General features: G+C 43.0%; 1 protein-coding gene across 2 annotated transcripts in view; it reads right to left on the bottom strand.

The window, feature by feature from the left end:
* LOC139339514 (adenylate cyclase type 1-like) overlaps window positions 1-18231 on the bottom strand; it is a 34645-nt gene extending 16414 nt beyond the window's left edge. For both annotated transcript variants that reach the window (XM_070975175.1, XM_070975177.1), the window contains exons 1-4: window positions 16437-18231; window positions 13345-13494; window positions 12954-13072; window positions 6526-6637 (exon numbers count right to left, since the gene is read on the bottom strand). In XM_070975175.1, coding sequence (XP_070831276.1) covers window positions 6526-6637; window positions 12954-13072; window positions 13345-13494; window positions 16437-17045 — 990 coding nt within the window. In that variant the 5' untranslated portion in view covers window positions 17046-18231. The remainder of the gene's footprint in view (window positions 1-6525; window positions 6638-12953; window positions 13073-13344; window positions 13495-16436) is intronic.
* Window positions 18232-21323: the final 3092 nt, after the last annotated feature.

Raw genomic sequence — 21323 nt, 5'->3', positions numbered from 1 at the left:
AACACTTCAGTGTGCACAGACAAAGAGAGGGAGACAAAAAGGGACAGAGGAAGGGGAGCATTCAGAAAATGATTATGAAGGAAAAGATGAGCCAGCTGAGAGAAGCAGCAGTTCATTTCCTACAGGTCCTCAAAGGAGAGAGCAGAACACACCGCGCTTTGTCTGTCGTACAGAGACAAAGATCAGTGCTGTGTCCACATTATTGATGAGACCAAAGATTAGGGTTTCCACTCCTGTAGCTCGGTGGGTGGGAGGGGTGGGGGGTGGAAAGGACACGAGACAGACAGTCTGTTTGCTGCTGTCTGTCTTCAGCTGTTTCACCGTGTGGTTACAGCAATTTTAACACTTTTCTTAATTCTATTTTGAAACGATTACACTGTTTTATACAAAAAACCCACATTTTTTTAATCTACCTTGGTTTGTTGAATTATTTCATGCCAACATTTCATCAATAAAGCTTGACAATGATGCATTGCAAAGGCCCTCTGTTCTGTAAAATCTTTAAGAGTACTCCAGAAGTTCTCTCGACATTTCCTCTCGTCTTAACCCATTTACCTCTTTGTCACCAGCTCTCTTATTGATCTGCATTCATATACAATCATTTATGTGCACCAGCAAATGAATAATGTATCAACGCTTCCTCCTCCCACCACAACCTGGTGGGCTGCAGCGAGCGGCTGTTGGAGATCTGTGAAGTAAACCTATAGATATATTTAACAGATATGACGGATATGACAAATAACAAATGTTCAGTGTTCCAAGACTGTTTTATTTACAAAGATGGCACTGTTTTTCTGAACACTTGATCAGCACTGGAACTGAGGAGCTCTGTTTTCTTGGTATGATATAAAAAATATCCCCACGTTTGTGAGAAATACTGCAAACACACACACACACACACACACACACACACACACACACACTGAAATAGCTCTGAGGTTCTATCTTCAATCATAATCTGGAGTGAATAATTGTAATGCAGCATGACAATCTAACATTAACCATAATGAAGCAAAATAAAGCCTTAATAAGTAAATGGTTAACAGAATTTGTGAAGCTTAATCTCATTACACAAACAACGTCTCTCTCTATGAGACTAAACTGACGCTTGATCTGTGATTCAAGATTACAGTGAGACGAACACGCTGTGATTTTATTCTTCGTCAGTGTTTTTCTGTCACAATATTAAAAAACACTACGCAAGTGTTCTTGACTTGTTGGGAACAGCCTTCCCTTGAAATCAGCATTAAGCAGAGCCATGCTTAGGAGCTGTAATGAAACTAACAAGCTAATGATAATTAAAAGATTCAGTCAGATTTTAATCCAATATGACAAATGCAAAATATGCAGATTATTTCCCAATAAAAATGCAAACAGCTCAGCAACAGCTAAGAACAGTGACTGCCAGGCAGCAGGCCGCTGTTCAAGTCATGTTTGTGGCTACAAAAACAATTATTTTTAAGGAGACATCGGGACATTTTCCAGCTGTGTTTGTGCCAACAAAACTGGGTATTTTTAATAGGAAGTCTGGATATTTTCCAGTCATGTTTGTGGCAACAAAACAGGGCATTTTCAACAAGACATCTGGACATTTTCCAGCCATGTTTGTAGCGACAAAACCGCATATTTTAAGTCGCAACATGATCTTTTGCTAACCCTCAACAAGAGAGTTTTATACCTAAAGCTAACCAGACCTTAACCACAGCAGTCACAACATGAAACTGAGAAATGTGCAATGCCAACATTTATTCTAGCAAATGGAAAAAAGCCTAGGCTCTATGTGTGTTTACTAGTCAGATAGGGTCTGACAAGAAAATAGATGTATTATGGGAAGTGTAGGACCCAATGCATTTGGAGCTTGACCTGCATTGGTCACTGACGGTCAGTATATCTTGGCCTCTGCTGCTTCAGTTTAGACAGTGCTTTTTAAAATCTGCCTCATGTGAGTCTCCCAGCTTATGGAAATGCAAGTGTCTTTATGGTCACTGCAATGACAGTCATCATCATCTAGAAACGGAAGCTTTTATTCTCCCTTACTCCTCCACCGAGAGCTCAAAGCTGGCTTGTTTGGTTTGGGTTTTGCTTCAGTCCACAGTTTTTCACATGCAGGCTGCAGGACTTGACAGTGATCCTTGCACCTGCTCGTGAGAGAAACCCAAACAGGGTTATTTGAGTTGTATTTATACCCAGACTTTGGCTTTCGGCAGGCAGCTGTCATAGTGTGGGCAGTGAACATTCCTTGTGCTTCATTTAAAAATAAGACATTTCTTTACTGGCGTCCTAACCAGTTGTATTTGTTAAACTTCTCTTGGCACTGAATTTTGCGTTATATAAACCAGCAGATGTACAAATTATCACGTCTACATTTGGAGGCATCTTTTTAAAGTTAACTTTTTGCAGAATTTCTTGGAAATATAATTGGTTGTAGTACAATTTTCTTCCATTGTTGTTTCTTCACAGAGATTATAATTGAAATTGCATGTCATCAGATTACTCATGACTAGATGAGTCTTTGTTCCGGTTAATGAATTACTTACAGTATAGTGTTTAAACAGGGAATAATTGTACTGAATCTCACACATGCTCCTTGGGTGGATTAGTCTCTTAAGAACAGTGGGGAAAAAAAGCAATTCAGGAATACAAATATGGCGGTGATTTATGTCAGCTTCAGCCCGCATTCATGCACTGCACATGTGATGCAGGCGATTTTGTCGGCTTTCACAGTCATATATGTGTGAATGAAAACGGGAACTCTGACTTGTCGAGGAAGGAAGAGGCAGCAGATAGATACATCATTGAGCCATCCTAAAAATGGAAACATGAGAGAGAGTGCAGAGAACCACGGGGCATAAAAGACACAGTTGAGGGAAGTAGGCTGCTGCATGTCAATCAAGAAGCTGAGAAACAAGGAGCGGAGGAGTCTTAAAGCTGTGATGCAGGGAGGTGTTGCGAGAGGAGAGAAAAGAGGAGAGACAAGAATGAAAAAGCTTTGTGAAACTCTGCCATGGAAACAGCTACAACGCACACACACATATGCATATGGACACAAAAGCACATCCTGTTCAGAGCTATTAATGTTATATAGCATCACAACAACCATAAATTAATCACAGAGTCCCTCTCACAACAGAAACTGTTGTTTCGGGTGCCGGACAGACTGTTGGAAACTCAGCCAGGGAGAGGAAGTGTTTATCGAGTGCGAGGGGGGACCAGTTGGTGTGTCAATTTACATTCTTGTTATCCCTCTTTGAAATAAATCTCCCTCTTTTGTTAGTTTTCTTGAAAAACAAACATTCCCATTATCATTGCGAAGGCTGCGTAAATCTTTCATGTTGCTTGTACTAAAACTTTCACAAAGAAATACGACAACTGACAGAGAAAATGCCATTTCTCTGTAAAGACCAGTTCTACAGTGCAGCTATCTCTATCTCTTCCACCAGGTATGGAATAATAATGTGCCTGTTTTGTGTGCCAGTCTTGCTGTTAGATTTTCACTACTTCAACAAAGACCAAGTTTGAGCAGTGAGAAGATTTCTTTCCTGAGATGTTTGCGCCTTCTCTTGGGTCTCAGCGGTAGTCTGCAGATTCTCAGCCTGGCGGTGAAGAGTTATAATTACTCCCAGCTTGTGTTCTTGTGGGTGGTGGGAATCAAACAGCTGATACTGATCACTGAGTGGGTTTCCTGTAAACTTCAACTTTCAAGCTAGCCCCTTACTTAATATGGCAGGGTACAGCAAAGAAAGACTATTGTTTTTTTTGTCTCTCTCTATCTACTGTATGATCTGTGCTCAGCAGTTCATCGGCGAGCTCTACCTAATTGAACTTTGGGCACAAGCAAGGCTTTGCTCAGCGCAGTGAAAGTCATTGGAAATAATGGCAGGAGTCTACTCCAGGAGTAGAGTTCTGCTGGGCTAAAATTCAGACCTGAATCCAGGCTGGCTGAACCTCTTACTAGTGCAACAAATTTTAAAATCCAAACGTGATGCAAGACCCGAGGGTTTTTGCTTTATTCCATCCATTACAGACTGTTAGCTTTCCAGGCTAATGCAAGTCATTGGATACAATGTCTTTCTCTCCGGGCATTGCACTTGAAATACATGACACACAAGGGGACAAATTATTGGTACACTCAGTCAGAGAAAGAACTTCTTAGACTTGCACTATTTTGATAGTAACAATGTGTCATATTGCTATATTTACTGCGACAGTTGGCGCTTGCAGTAACGCAGCGAATTATCGACCGAATCTGCAGAGTCTTCAGCTCATTGCTTTGGTTTGTCTTGGTCATATAGCCTGCAACTTCACTGATTTTGTTCACTCTAACCACTCTTAGCAATCCTGACCAGCACCAAATGGCAGCCAGGGAAAGCGAGCCACCTTCTTCCCTCAAGAGCTGGTAGAGACCAAAAACAGAGCCAAAACCAGAGCCAATATTTAACTTTATTTTGCCAAGAGGCCAACAACATGACGCTGAATGAATGCTAATGTTGCTCCCTGTCTGCTGGATGTGCACATATGCTAACATGCTGGCACATCAACTTAATAAGGTAAGCTAATTTCCAGCTTATTCTCAGCTTCATACAACTGAGAACGGAGGAGGAGAAAGATTGTGATGGTTTACATTAGTTTGAAATTCCCTCCAATACGCAGCTGTGTAAGATGGAAAAGCAAACTGTTCCTAAAATGTCTATTTTTGAGCTTATGTCTAAGTGTTTGTTAGCCACCTGAGGTTAAAATGAGGTGTGACTGCAGACAGCATGAGTGAGTGGAAGCTTTCTGATAAAACTTGGTTCATATTTGCAGCCTTATCTTCATTTCTGTTAGAAAAAAAATAGCTGGATGGCTTGAGGAGAGGAGAGGAGAGGAGAGGAGAGGAGAGGAGAGGAGAGGAGAGGAGAGGAGAGGAGAGGAGAGGAGACTTGGACTACTACATCAATAGCACTTTAGGAGAACACTGCGTTCCTGGCCCACGTCCCATGCAGCTTGACAAGTCCAAAGAGTGGACAGGTGGTGTGGGGATGGTGCTGGAATGGTATTAGGAGATGATGCCCAGTGGCCATGTGGCATCGCCCGCTCTTCGTATGGAACGAGAAGAGTCTGAGTGCCCACAGTGACCACAGCTATGAGTCACTGGCACTGCCACTTCCTGCCAAAGTGGATCAGAATGAGTGGGGCTTTGGGTCAGGGCAAGGCTAGAACATTTGACGACAAGTTTCATGGCCGGGGACAGCCTTTCAGCGTAACACGAGGCTCCCAGCTAGCAGCCAAGCGGAGATCAGGCCGATCTATTCAGTTGTAACCAGAAGACTGAGACAGCTCCAGTCACAACAGCAAGAAAACTGACGTGGCTCAAGATAGCATTTCTTCTAGCCCAACTTGCTTGTGATGCATCATTTGAAGCTAAATTCATTGAAGCATTTTTGAAACGAAGAGGAAAAAAAGCTTGAATTAAAGTGCATTGACTTGTTGACATGACTTATAAATGAGAGTGCATCTGTGTGTGTATGTGTGTGACGCAGGGACTCATCACGTTTGGGCTCATAGCATCTCAGGGGGAACCGCAACTTTCTGTAGGATAAAGACAGAGCGTGGCTGACATACAAAACAGTAAGAACCAGGTAAAGCAACTGATCCAAGATTAGTTGGAAAGACATTGACAATTATTTGATAATAACAAGCCAAACAGGAGGCGCTCTGTTTTTAGTCAGTTCTAAATTTGTGCCTGTAAACAAACAAGTTAAAAATAGAAGCCTTCAACACGGCCAAGTAAAACCTTCTATGAAAGCAAAAAAAGGGTTAGTTGTAATCCCGTGGATTAATGGATTTGACAAGGGCATGTGCCTAGTGTAAGTAATAGAGGCCAGATTACATGTAGATAAGGCTGTGGCAGGGCGATCTGCAGGGGCTCAGGGGCTCAACCTTCTCACCAAACAAAGATACTGTACGTGTCAGCCAAACTGAAAGTAGTGGAGAGGGAGCGATGTTCTGCAGACGTGCTTTGATTCCCATAAAACTGAATGTAAAGTAAAAGCTTATAGTATATAGCCTCACATATTTAAAAGCGACTATCAAATTTTACAGTAAAAGTTGAGCGGATTTTCAGCACCAAAATCACAAAGAGTGAAATATTGACAGATGGGAGAGCTGAAATCTTTCCCACATGCAAACCTAGAGAGATTGGGACAAGCACAACAGCAGCCCCTTCTTTCAGTTCATTCACACAACCAGAGCGGAGGCGAGGTTTAGCCCCGGGTAAATCTGGCCTAGATTAAAAAGGTCTGTCAACTCTTCCTCAAATAAAGCACTGGATAATCATATTAAGCATCATATGGGCTTCCAGTATTCACTCTGACATCATGCTAAGCTGGTACAATAGTGGCATGTGCCAACATCCTGTGGCCAAAGCAGTACACGCATGCACACACACATAGACGTCCTTGTGTACACTCAGAGAAAAAGAGCAGCTTTCTATGCCAAAAGTGACCAACTGATGCATAAGTGTTCAAGGAAGGGTAACAGACTCACCGTGGCAAGCTCATCAAACTTTCCAAACAGTTCATTTAGCAGTTTAACCAGCTCCTGCGCTGTGCACTGGGAGGCCAGGCTAGTGAAGCCGACTATATCTGCAAACAGGATGCTGCAACAGAGAGAGGGAGAAAGAAGTGTTTGAGTCGGTGCAGGTTATTCATCACGTGTTCTACTGTATGCGGGAAACAGCGTCGTTGTGCGCCTGATCAGATTAGCTCCCAGGAATTTGTTTAAAATGACATTTGGGAAGCCTGAGCCAAAGTCAGCTTGGACGTTCTCTTTGGAAAAAATGATTACAGCAAATTAATTGAACATTCAAATTAATGACCTGAAGCAGCAAAACCTAAAAAATACGAGAGAGAGAGAGAGAGAGAGAGAGAGAGAGAGAGAGAGGGAGAGAGGGAGAGAGAGAGAGAGAGAGAGAGAGAGAGAGAGAGAGCCTGCCCCTTTCTCTAAATGACTGGCGGCGCAGTCAAGCAGAGCGACTCAAAATAGAAGCAAGAGCATTCTCGTGGGGATCAAGGTGGAGACATGTCCTGTTAGGAGCTGGTGGGGAGCTGTTCTGGGATATAATGCAACCATCAAGGCACTGTCACTGTCTCCAGGTCAACTTGTATTCCCTTTTGACAGTTGGTATATTTGGCTGAAAGTGCTTGAGGTTTAAAGCTGAACCGAAATTAAAAATCTTTTTTATATTTAGAGCATTTTTCTTACTTGTGCGCTGATGTGGTCAGAATTGTAATAACGTCATCACACAGAAAAAAAATGTTGAGTGAGTGTGTGAGAGTTGCTGATGACTCAGCAGGTATTGAGATAACATGAACCAAAACTAAAGTCTAGTTCCACTGTCTGAGAGGAAGTGAGTTAGCCTGGCTTGTTGGCTTCAACTTTCTGAGTTGAATATGAATTCAGATGTCTAAAATCACGTGGCTTTGTAGAAAAAGGTGAAAAACATCTTATGTCAACATTCATAGACATCAGTTCAACACTGCCATCCTCCGTCTCCAACCACAGAACCCTCAGCCTGGACACTGACAAGTACCATGATTGGGTATGAAAGGGGCATCCTCGAAGGCTCAGTCATTCACAAGCAAGGATGGAGCGAGGTTCACCACTTTGTGAACACATGATTGTATAAAGGATGTTACTACATGGGCTCAGCAACACTTTGCACCTGACAGGCCCTGAAGGAAAGGTTACTTGTGTTGAAAACTCTTGTCTTAATATGGTCCTCCTGCGCCTGAGAGACGACTCATTATCAATCTGCATCAGAGCAGAGCAGGAACTTTCACCGTGAAGGATTTGCCCTGAGTGCTGGGCGGCAGTGGAGGGTGTGAAGGGGATTAGTCATCAAACTCTGACTGTCTTGAACAACTTGCATGTCTGCGGCTCTCGCACTGACGGCTGACTGCTGTCTGCATGTGGGCTGGAGTTTTCACAATATGACAGAGTGCTGGATCTCTAAGAGGGAGCAGCTAAATGTCATTTAGTTGTCTGACAGATGCCACGGTAATGAGGGGCAATGGATTCAATTTGCTCGAATGTTTTAATTGGCAACCATCTGTGGCTGACAAGAAATTGAAACGTTAAATACCGCGCTAATGTCAGCACTTAAAGTTTAATTCACTGAACCTCTTAAAAGAACTGAACTGATGCTATAACGCATTTCATATCAGTGGATAAATAAAACATCTAAGAGCGTAAGGATGCAGTCGAAGCATCTTTAGTGTTCATACTTAATTACTCAACAATAGAGCAAAAAGCTGGATAAATACATTTTGATCAGCTCACACGACATACAGTATGTCCACTTATTTAATCCCTCAAACCCCTCATCACAATAAATTCCATTTCATGCTCGATCCAGACTCAAAGCTGAAACATTTTCTCATGAATTGTCTTGAAAGATCAATTTTAAAAAGTTAACAGTGCAGATTATAACTTTCACCCAAATGTCTCCAGGCTCCTGTCATTCTCTTCAAAGGACTGAGGTGTAAACTCAGACAAGCAGTTTGTACAATGAGTCATCATTTCACAGTCACACCTGCAGAAATCATTCAAAAACCAGTTGGATATGTGGATGGGGCTTAAATAAGGAGATGAGGGTACTGGTAATAGATGCGAAGAGAGTCAATGAACTGTCAGTGCTTTGTTTAAAAATTGCTAATTCACTTTGAAAAACCTATACTGCAACTCTGTCTTTCTGATGTGCTCACATTAAACAGGCGAGAATTTCCTTCCACGCACAGTTTAGGAGGATCCCCGTCTGCTTGCTGACAGACTCCTGCGAAGTGACACGTGTCTCGGTTCATGTTTGGTGTCTAATGTCCGTTTGGCTGCTCGACAGGTGGAAACAGCAGACTGTGGCGGTTCTGCAATTATCACGATGAGTAGGCCTTACGTTCCAGTGTTCTTTTATGAGACAATATCGTAGAAATGGTTTCATGTCCATGTCGCTTAAAAATGGCCCTTATTTTCTCAGTCGGTACTGGACTAACAGCTGATAAATTTGTTCTGTAACTCAAGTGAAATGTGCATCATTGCAGCCAAACTACAGGCTGCAACTGCTTTCCTTCAATAAATAGTTGGTTATGTTTTTTGTTGGAGCATTTTCATAAGGTCAAACACATATTTTGCATTTTTCTGGACAGGAGATAGAACGGCTGAGGCTCGTAAGTGCGGCTGTGCATGAAGCATAAACCAGCCATAACGTGCTGCAGAGACCATCCCGTCGAGTGCATGGTCACAGTGTCTCATGACCTCGTGTGAACTTCACCACACTCAGTTATTTTTGGCCTCATTTAAACCACATGCACACCGCTTTCTCCATGCATGCAGCACGAGGCCTGTGTTCCATTCAAAGTCCAGGACGGGAATCACAACGCTGCGCCACTGAAGATTTACGCACCAGAGGAACCCTTCAAATGGTGCTCAGCAGAAAACTTGAACCAGGCTTTTCAGTCCCTCGTTCACAAAGATACAGACATCTAGTGTCATGCCATCATCAAGTATTGCCATCGGCATGCAATGCGGGTCAGAAGATCCTGCTACGTTCCCAAAAAGGCACAAATGTTTGTATTAGTAACTGCATAATCAGCTCATAAAAATGCTCATGATTAAGTACCTTCCCAACACGAGCAGCTTGTTCCGCTTGGCTCATCATAAAGGTATAAAAACCCAGGGATATATATTAAAACAACCAAGAATACTTATTAGTATCTGTATCTACGTGTGCTACGGCACGGACACTAAATCATACAGACAAATATGAATGTGTGCTGAGCATGCAGCTAATACCACAAACATCTGGGGCTTATTTTTAACTGCACAGCATTAGATATTTGACATATTCGCCGCTGCATTGAGCTTCACTGAGTAATTTTTATGAGTCGGACCACAGAGATGGCAGACTGTGAACGTCTGTGTCTGATTTTGAATGATAAGTTGTTCCAGCTCCAGCCATTGCCTACCACCAAACCTGCTGGACTGTACCGCACCATATTCTCTGCTCAAGGTCAAAACCTCGTCCCAGACTCAAGTTTCTGACTCGGTAAACTCATCTGCAGCATGCAAAGCGCTACAATTCAAACAATTAAGCCACGTAATACAAACATGATTTTCCCCTTGGTAACTAGAACTTGTCTAATATCCAATATTGTCTAATTCGACCCCCCCCTCACACCCTCACCCATTATTTTCTCTCCAATGGCACATATTCAAGCAAAGTTATTCCCCCAATTATGCTAATCTGAATTTTCTCTCTGTGGGAGGCGTTACTATAGCAATTTTTGCTGATGTGATTTCAATTTAATGACACAGCAGACGGCACAGGCCACGTGCCAACTCAAGGGATAACTATGGACGGGCCCCTCGGGAGCGACAGTGTGTGGGCAGTGTGTGTGTGCTGACGTCAGGCCAATAAATGGTGTAAGGCAGAAGAGTGTGTAAGGTGCTTACTGCACATTTTAGAAGGAGAAACTGTTGGCGATCGCATCTGCAAACATTACAAAACCTCCTGTCAGTGACCCAAGTAGGTCATCTTGGAGACAGAGTGGCATCATTTCGAGTCTTCTGATCGTTCTCTCAGTGAACTCATTTGTTTTTTCTAGGAATGATTTAATGCAACCTTTTAATAAAAGTCTTTAAAAGCTTCCTTCCAACTGAGCAACATTACATTTATTTTGTAAAGTGAATATGTTCACTGCCGGAAATTTGCCATTAACGAGCCTTTTCTGTGTGTTTGCTGTATGCGTGACGGTGGAATGAAAAGTTATAAATAGACATGCAGGAAATGTGAATTAAAAAAACAAAGAGTGGTGAATATGCACGCTGGATTAAAGCAGATTCTAAATTATAAAGTGATGATGAATCGGAAAGCTCTTTCATTAAAAGAGCGATGTGATATTAAACAGTGCTTGTTCATAATTTAGCACTGTTTTCACATAATTAATCACGTAAACAATAAAAATGCAATTTATGAGAGGCGATTTGATAAATTAAGAAACAATTCTGAACGAATTACTGGTGGTTTAAAGATGTCCTTTCCTTATAGGAATCACTGTTGTTTTCAGCTTGTTTTATAATGCCTTTTTTAAATATATCAGTTGCTATATTACAAACCCTAAAAATAATTAAAGCTTATGTCAATATTGGGCTATAATATCCCACATACCCTGTTAAATAAACTTCAGGTTTGTTACTTTGGAGTCACTTTTTTTTTTTTTCTTTTAGTGAGTGATTACTACAATATCCCCTAGGCTGGATTTTAATCAGATCAAACACTGCCCACAGTCTCAGAACATAATGAAGAAAACTCCGAGTACATTGTGCTGCACAGTGTTTACTTTCTAATTACAGTCCACCCAAATCACATAAATCATGTCTGCATCCAGTCTAGATCGCTCTCAAAGGGTGGCGCTATCTGAAGGAGTTCAAGGCACAAAAGCAATCAGCAGAGCTCCGCTGAGATGTGCCCATATTTAACCACTGTGTGCGCGCACACACACACACACACACACACACACACACACACACACACACACACATGCATGCAGGCGCACACACAGCGTTATGCAACAAGAATTTAGTCTCCATTGCATTTAATCCCCTGTAGCAACTTAATCCCGGGGCTAAGCAAACTCTCCTCCTCAAGCCTTGCTGCTGCTCTGAGAACACAGAGGAAGGGAGGAAGAGGAGGAGATGAGGAAAGGAAATAAGGAAGAATCGGAGCATGAGAAAGGAGATTTAGCAATACGGTAAGAAATGCTGATTGAAGTAGGTGATGTAAAGGAGAAGTGAGAAAATCTGGTTTATGAATTGCAGAGGATGAAGCAGTGAACGTCACATTTTCAAACGTGCTGTTGACCCGTTAGCGACGAAGGGTCAAAAGGTCAATCACAGCCGACCCCAGATGCAAGTGTCAGTGGTGGATTGTAACTAAGTGCATCTACTTAAGTGCTTCTCTTAAGTATGATTAGGGGATACTTTACCTGAGTATATATTATAGTATTTACAAACAAACATCAAGAAAACATAGAATCAGTTCAGGAAAAATCTGATTGGCTGCTTTAGGTTATACTACCCTAAATTATCTCCTTCTTGCAAAGATGCAACATTTTGCAGCTGGTTTGTTTCCTGGAAGGACGGAGGGTGAAGTAAAAAATGGCCGGCTGGGGGGAAAGAGGATGAAAGAACGGTAAGAAGGTGGAGATTTACTGAACCGTCACGGTTTTCCAAACTGTTGGGAGCTTGGCGAGTGTGCAGGACATAGTGCAAGTGCCAGAGGAATCTCCTCCTGACTAAGCATGGCTTAAGCTGCCTTTCTATTCCCCAGTGGGATCCAACAATCTAACTCTAAACGCCTTGTTTCCCTGGGGGCTACAGAGATATGACGACCCAGAAGTTGGCATACGCACCACTGGCATTAGCCTTAGCCCAGCAAAAATATGCCCAGATTTGGGTTAGTTCTTGTTGCCCATACAGCAAAGAACTCAAAAAATTTGCCGCCAATATTAAACAAATGGAAAGTGCAACCTAATGTCTTTGGACTTTTCAGGACTAATAATAAGTGAGGCTCTGGCTAACCCTTGGTATTCAATGTGAAGAATTTCAGTCTTTGCAGCCTGGGGCGGTGTTAATGTTTCCAGACACTGTTGGGTCAGATCACACTACACTGTGTAGCTCAGTGTTCTTTCCAAAGGACATGTTTGGTCAAGTTATTCACTTTTATTTCGTTTTAGCACCATAATGCATAAAGACAGTGTTAATGCCACTATTTCAGCTGGAAATTCTCCCATGAGGAGTATATAGTTTCTCCAAATACCACTGTTAAAAGCTGCATTAGTTCAGTTCACTCACGGCAGAGAGGGGTTTATATATCAATGGGATTAGTCTGCAGTTGTGCTGTGCTGATGTGAGAATCCTACCTGACATTGTCATGGCGCTGGATGTAGATTTTGTGAAAGATCCTTTCTGGGGGCTTCAGGAAATCCTCTTTCATCTCCATAGCTACGTTCCTGGGCAACAGACTCATTAGCAGGCGCTCCTGTGCGTATGAGTGTGTGTGTGTGTGTATGTGTGTGAAAGAGAGAAAAGATAAAGTAAGTTTAAGTATACATTTATACAAAGTTATCATAGGACAGAGTGTTAGTAGAGATAAGAAATGTGCCAGACATAAAGGCATGAAATCTAACAGAAATGAATAATGTGTCGAAATGACTCACGGCACAAGAGAGAGAGAGGTGGTGGCGGTGGGGTGGGACAGGAAAAAAACATCTAATTTTACCAGCAGTTCCAGCAGTGTACAGGTGCCTGTACCTGTTTCTCGTTCTCGTCCTCCATGCGGAGTTTCTCCTCAATGCAGTTGCGAGCCTGCAGGAAGGCCTTCCTCTGGGCTCGTTCTGTCAGGATGCGCACAAACAGCCCTGACAGGTTGACACTGGTGAACAGCACTGTGTTGGCAACCAACTGCAAACAGAAAACATGAAAGTCACACTTTTAATTCTTTAGTTAAATTCATACAGTGTTAGGACACCATAAGGAGATGCTGTGAATCTGTGTGTTTGCATTCACTGAAACCAGGGTTCAGGTACCCCAAATGGGGTATTTGTATGTAATATAGTATTTTTTATGCCTTTTGCACAACTTTGTCACTATGTCTATTTTGTATTCATTATCAGTTGCACATATTTTTAATGAATTTTAAGCTTTGGTTGTTGCTCAGTGTTTTTCTTTCTTTTCATATCTGTTGTGTATGTATTCATTAATCTGGGAAGCTCCTGCACAGAATTCAGAATTACCCTTACAGAATTATATATAATCCCAATAAACTCTCCCATTTTCACCTCTTTGGTTTGGAGTATACACTGTCCAATAATAGATTGCACTTTTACAACTTTGATTCCTGCATGTATAATGTGAAATGATTGAAAACTAAATCCAGAAGAACAAACATCGTCCTAAGCGAGGGGTAGGTGAGAGGGTGACAGGGCCTAACATTTCTCTATTTTGGAGTCTGTAACATTAAAACATTTGAGAATCCGTGCTGTGGCTCATCCATCACAGCAGATGCACAGCAGCATGACTGCTTCAACCTTGTGCAGGACACACAGTAAAAGAGCGTTTTTTTTCTACTTGACTGAGGTCGGCTGACTATGACTTTGTACACAAGCCAAACAACGTCCTATGTTCACCTCTAGACTGCGGAGTAGCAAGCTGTCACCCTGGGCAGTAATTATATATTTGTGCGAATAAAAGAATTCATTCTCGTCGTATCTTTGGTCGTTCATCATGAGTGTTTTCTGCAGCTGGAGTCAATGATAGCGCATGCTTGACCTCAAGAAATACTATTACAAATTACACTGCACTTCACTTGTAAAAAGAAAAAAATCTGGGTATTTATTTTTCATTGAGCACCATGAACACACTGTCAAAGCTTCACATGATACACACACACACACACACAACTTCTCCGATTTAACAAACTTCTATCGCCGCAGACAGGCATGTTTCCCAGCCCGATGAATAATGGATTGCCTTGAAAAGACTGTTTTTGGCAACAGCAGTCTGTCTTTGTGCTTGGCAGCAGCGCTGGCGAGTGTCAACATGCTCAAACGATACTTTACAGCCTGGAGTAAGTCAACGAGGACATCTGAGTTGAGTGGAGTACAACACTCGCTTCTCTGCTTATCTGTGGTGATAACCCTAATTTGCCTTCAGGTGGCAATAATACACCTTACAGCGCTGCACTCACTCTTATCCATTCACTGTTAGTAAGATATAGCTCCCTATTGTCTCATGCAGTGAGGAAATTACAACCTTCACATTAACTTTAATGTGAAAGAGTTGTTTCCTGTAGCATTGCAATGTCTAGAACATTTAGAAGATATCTTACTATAACATTGCATATTATCACTCATGATTGTTAATATAGAGTGAATGAGCTTTACGTTGGGATTTAATGCAATGATTGCTCAGTTTTATTTTCTGTCTAATCCAAGCTTTATCTCAACATGTAAGGTTATATATTGATATATAACTAAAAACTCTTTGATGTATCCAGAAAATGTGGCACTAAAAAGAATGGACTCTATATTCTAGACAGTAATGACATCAAGACGCACAGCAAGATATAACCTATTCTTCAGGTTATATTCTCTACAACACTCGCTTCAGTAATAAGATATTTCAGGTACACAGAGCCATGAAAGCAGACAGTCCTACAGGCTGAGTGCCTGGGACCTTGGTGGGTGGTTTGGTGCAAGCCGGGGCTGTGCGGGGTCATGCCACACAGCTCATCTCTAAGCTTAATGGATTAGCTATCTCCGGTAGTCCAGCTAACACTGTCCTTCACATGGCAATGCAGGTATCTCATAGCCTACATACAGGAAAACAATCTCCTCGGCGAATACGCTGTCATCATCCGAGGGCGTGATGAACTGATCACGTCTCAATTTCCGTCGCCCAAGAAATGCACAATCTTCATGTCATATGCTGCACGGAGGCAGAAATGTTCCATTACCCCTGGAGGGTTTGAGCGATGTGACATATCTTCTTTCCTTACACACCTGATGACAGTCAAGAAATCTGAGTGTGTGTGTTCCATTGTGACAGAAAAAGGTGCAAAGATATAAATGTACTGGGAGTGGTGTACCACTTTCTATCTCAGCACGGGAAATGGCATGCATGACTTTGCCCTCTTTTTCATAACTGAAGCATATAGTGTGGTGAAAGTGTGTGTGTGAGTGTGTGTCTGTGCCCCTCTGTTTGCCCTACTTCTGGTGCTAGCAGGATGTCACTCTGGTGCTTCATTCCCAGCCAGCTCCTTTGGGACTGAATCATATCCCAGGGGAAACAGCCATGAGTATATACAGCACAGACTGCTTTGCTTACTCATTTTGTGTGTGTGTGTTTTCAGTTTAGGGGCCTGCAGGTATGCATCGCCACATCTACGGCCTATACAGTATTCCACTATTACCTCACCTCAGTAAAGATGTAGATGCGATGTGATGTTTTAGTAGTTTGGGGAGGGCGAGGAAAGAGGTGTTTGAGGAGAAATTCACACCGTCTCACTTTGCATTTATCCACCGCATGCCACCAAAAGTTCAGGTCATGCGTCTCATCTGAAATTCTTCTTTGCGGTCGACATGAGCTGGTCTTGTTTATAACCGAATTACAGTTTTGTCCAATTTGATCAAAGCCTGAGCAAATCCCATCAAGTCCAACCCCAGGGAACTGTCCCTGGTGCTGAACTGAACTCTAAATAGTGTGTCCCACCGCATGGGCCTATATCATATCTCATTATGCGGCACATGTATGCAGATGAAGCTGAAGTGATGATGATTATATGACTATTCATGGTAAAAACATCAACATACAAAGCAGTAATGAACGTGTAAGCATGCACGTACCGTTCTCCACAGTTTCTGCGTTTTCACTGTGACAGAGGTGGCGGTCACAATCAAATGCGAGATGGAGACCATTATTCCCAACACAACCGCCAAGAGTGTCCGCACGGGCAGGAGCGCATAGGCGACGAAGGTGACCAGGATGAGCTGCCACATGCCCTGCTCCGGGGACGTCGGGGGCTCCATCCCCATCGCGCCCAGCGAGAAGGGACAGCAGAGGAAGGAGAAAGTGAAGCCGAAGAGCAGCGTCAGGTTGACAATCTGTTGGAGCTGAGTCACTTGCAGGTACTTGACATTAGTTACGATGAACAGGGAGACGAAGATGACACAGTGGACCGGATGGGACCCCTTGGAGATGGTGAGGCTGGGGCCGGACAGCAACTCCACCACGGCCAGCGTCGAGGACATGAAGATGAGGACGGCCAGGGCTTTGAGAGTGGACGTCTGCTCCAGCTTCAGGTTGTAGTTTTGGAAGAGGGACTCGAGCTCCTTGCAGTCGAACTCGTCCTCACACACGATGGTGGTCAAGGGGACACCCGGTGGACAGTGACTTCTCTTCCGCCTGGTTTTGACTTTCTGAAACGGTATTTCCTCCATGTCAGTGCCATTCATAAACTGAATACCTGCTCACAGCTTAGGTCAAACGGAACACCGGATCCCACGCCGACACAGACCGGAGCCAACGGCGGAAGACGCGCACAGCAGGCTGGAGGCTGAGCGTCCCAGATAGCCGAGACTGGCCGGTGGCCACAAGACGCGCTCCACACTATCCACAGGTTGAATTGTGTTGTTCGGAGAGATCCGCTGTCACAGAAACCTTCATGGTCCGGCTGTATCTGCATGCGATCTGCAAAATACCTCTCAGTTTTTTTCGTTTGAGCGCCACATGAGGAGCAGCGCACACGACGCCTAGTTCAAATGGTAAAAGCTTTTTTTTTTTTCTTCTTTTTTTTTTGCGGGGCTCAGATAGGATCACGCCTGCGCATTATGAGGTGAAGATAAGACAGGTCTCAGCTACTCAACACACAGTCAAGACGATTTGACTGGCGCGGCTGCAGAGCTCCCCTCACCAGCCTCACAGGGCAGTGCATACATCATCCATAACGTCCTTTTCTGTTCCACCTACACATGACATGTTTCCCGCAGCAAAGCCTGCATAATCAAATTCTTCTCTTTTTTTTCACGTGTTGATTCATTAATGCTCTCCCCCTTTTCCTGTCTCCTTCCCGTGCATTAACACAGAGGAGGAGAGGAAAGAAGCAGAATTAACAGATGCACTGTATATGAGGGCTTGCAGACCATGATTCATGAAATTCTCTCTAGAGATTCTCCTAAGCTGGCAGCTACTACATGCTTGGCACGGGCACGGGATATCATGCTTGCATACCATTCATCATATGATTTCTGTGTTGCCAGTGAGGCAGCCACCCTCACCATCAGCACCCTCTTGGCATTCAGGGGGTGGTGTCTCATTCATTACCAGGGGAAGATTAGTCATCCGTCACAGGCTGCCGTTGCCATGACCCGTCAGTGCCAGGGAGGGTGTAAGAAAGTGACAGATGGATGCCAAAGTCCAGCACTCTACCAGGACACTAACATGCCTTCTGTTCCCCTCCCATAGCTCCCTCTTTCTCCCTCTCTCTCCCTTTCTTTCTCTCAGCTGTTAGTATTCTGGCTTTCACTGATCTAACTCAGCTATTGAATGAGTGTATACAGTGTGGCAGGTAAAGAAAGTGAGAGAGAAATGGGCTGTACTGGAAAGAGAAACAGAGGAATAAAGTATTTGGCAGCCGAGCAAATTCAGAAACAAAAAAAAGAAAGAAAAAAAGAGAAGTGGTGCTGTGTAAAAGACCAGCCTGGGCATGGAGAAGCATCAAAGTGATCGTTTTATGAGGAGAAATAAGACGTTTGCATGCTGTGTGATAGCCTCGAACAGTTTCTGTGAGGACAAAAAGATCATTTGATGCTGAAACGATTCGTGGATCAATCAATGGGCCGAGTGGCACAAAATGAATCTGCATCAATTTTGACAATCAGTTGACTGTTCAAGTTGATTATCAGAGGAAAAATGTTTATTCTCTGGTATAATATTCTCTGGTCCCAGCTTCTCAAATGTGAGAGCCCTCTGATTTTCCTGTTTTATATCATTGTAAACTGACTATCTGTGAGTTTTGGACATTTAAGATCATCTTGGGCTTCTGAATTGTGACATGTGGCACACACATATTCAGAGTGGAAAGTAAATGTCCATCCAAAACAGGTAAAATAAAAAAAGAATAAATGATAATACAATGTATGTATACGTGTGTGCAACAGAAATTAAGTCACCTTGTAGATTCAGCAAACACAGGAAATACAGTTAGTCAACTAAATTTAATATCTAAGAATGCTGTAAAGGGAAAAAAAGAAGAAGAAAAAGAAAGAAAGAAAAATTGGCAACAAATTTGTTGGGAGAGCTTTAAGCTTGCCAGAATAAGAGATTCCATACAAACTCTTAAATCCTAAACAAACGACTAAACACTTGCTGTCACGCTCAGTGATCTGTCGGGATACAGCTCGTGTCCGCAGCAGCCGTTACCGTCCCCTGTTTTCTGCCTGCCACTCTCACTCCTCTGCGTTATCTGTCCCTGCTCCTCAAAGAGAAAGATGTGGGACACAGGATGTAGGACACATAACTGTCTTATCTACAAGCATTTTATTTGTCACTGTTCTGGACTTCATTAGGTGACACACGAACAGTGGTGTGTTAGTGTAGTGTGGCTGTCAGTGAACAGGATACGGTAACAGAGGTGATATGCAAATGAAACAATGTGTCGTCATTTATAGTCTGTCGGCCAGAGTGTAATTAATCTGGAATTGATTTCCTGTCATCGCCCTGATCAATATTTCAATATTCCCTGTGTGGCAGCTCCTAACCTAATCTCAATCATGAGAGCTGCTGTTTTATAATTTTGCAAGCCATCACATATTCCTTTGATGCAAATGTCAGTCTGTGCATTCAAACAAGAGGAAAATCTGGCATTCAAACTGCCATTTGTGTATCTGCACATGCAGGTTTGTTTGTTTTGTTTTGTTTTTTTGACCGCAGTTGACAGTTGGTTTCCTTGCATCTGAGTGAAGGCGTGCAGTATTTCCAGGAGGACCTCTTGGCCTGTTTGTGGCCGGGAACATCGGGGGATGAAAGCAGAAGGTATAAAAGTGTTATTCCCTCCGCTCCTGATGGCTTCAGGTGTAAGTGCACGGTCGCACTCTGCTAGCCCTCATCTTCTGAGAACAAAAAGAGGCCTTATGGGAGTTCACACCACAAAGCTGCACTCCAAGGGCATCGGACAAGGAGACAGCAGCCTGCTCCCTGCTGTGTGCCTCTCTACTAAAAATCGTCTTCACTTCCTCCGCCTATGCCTGTCTTTCTATTTCTGTCTTTCGCTCTTTCATCACACAAAAAAAAACATTTCAAACTGAAAGACATGAAACAGCTGAGCATCTGAAATGATGTAAAACAGCTGATTATGTATCTGACATATTTACATTGCAAAAATCAGTATTTGAATAACAGCTTGATGACTCAACAGCTTGAGCTCTCTGGAGCAATTAAAATCTTCTCCGCCACATGTCAGTTGTATAGCTTCTTTCCAAAAGCTGATCTATGGCACATAAAAGATCTTCGCAAATGTTTCATGTTGGGCCTTTGGTCATGCCTCAAATGTGGCTTTTCCTGTCGACTAAGCAGCGAGAAATATCTCTTTCCCTCTCAAAAAAAAGGCTTCAGAAAGATTTGCACAGCCTTTAATTCTCCAACCAGCAGGATGTTTCTGCATGTGGACACAGATGGTGCGTGCACACCGCTGGTTTGGACCAGGAGAGGGACACAATAGGGTAGAAAGCAGACGAATTAAAGAAAGCAGAGCATATGAAAATGAACGCTCAGAGCTGCTGCCTCCATCTAAATAGCAAACTCGGTGTCATCAAGTGATCATCTGTAATGATAGCCCAGCAGCTGGCAAGTCCCTCCAGTGTCCAGATGTGGCTGAAGCATTGCTGGTCTCATAATCACAGACACATTGGCTCAACACCAGCAAATGAAACAGCCAAGGCAGACCCAAGAGGCCCCCGCAATGCATGTTGTGAATTAGCTAATGTCAGCCTTAATTAAAATGTGCTAAGGAAAAAGAGAAAACACCTTTCTCACAATCGTCAGTCAGGTGTGCTGCTCCTGGTTTCCTCTGAGAAACGGCTTTATCTGGGAGGGAAAAGAACACGGCAGAAGATGGGAGAGTATGAGCTTTATATGCATGATGTTGTTTGATATTGAGTTTACAGTATGGTGATAAATCTAATGCTTTTCCTTTACTTATGAGAAAGAATGGAAAGTATAAATCAAATATGGCCACAAGTCAGCTATTTTTCACGTAAACTTAAAAGAAATGAGTCCAAATCCAGCCTAGAGCAGGAACCTGCACAACTCCATTTGTCAAGGCTGAAAACGTAATATACACATAATTACCAAATCAAAGCTGGACTCGAGGGGGGTGGGTGGGGGGGCTGAATCCATGAGCTTTTCCTTCATTCAGCACGGAGGGTGATTTGTCCCCTCTCTAAAAACACGACCACAGTCACAGCAGATAAATGTAGAAGCGATGCTGCTCCACATGATTCAAACATAATTCATCTGTTGATGCACCTGTCAGTCCAGTGACAGCGAGGTCGTCGGACAGGTTTGGACCGTATTTTAACACGGTTCAGCTGTTTGTAGAGAGAGAGATGTCATGTCTGTCAAATGCATTCTCAGGTAGGCAGACAGATGATGGCACATAACTTTAATTGCTATTGGTGTTTTGCTTTTAGTGTCATAACAACAGTGCCAATAATAACTGGACACATGCAGCATGT

The sequence above is a fragment of the Chaetodon trifascialis genome, chromosome 11, assembly GCF_039877785.1.
Source record: "Chaetodon trifascialis isolate fChaTrf1 chromosome 11, fChaTrf1.hap1, whole genome shotgun sequence".
NCBI lineage: Eukaryota > Metazoa > Chordata > Actinopteri > Chaetodontiformes > Chaetodontidae > Chaetodon > Chaetodon trifascialis.
Note: the sequence above shows the minus strand (reverse complement) of the source record. Positions and strands in the feature narration are given on the sequence as shown.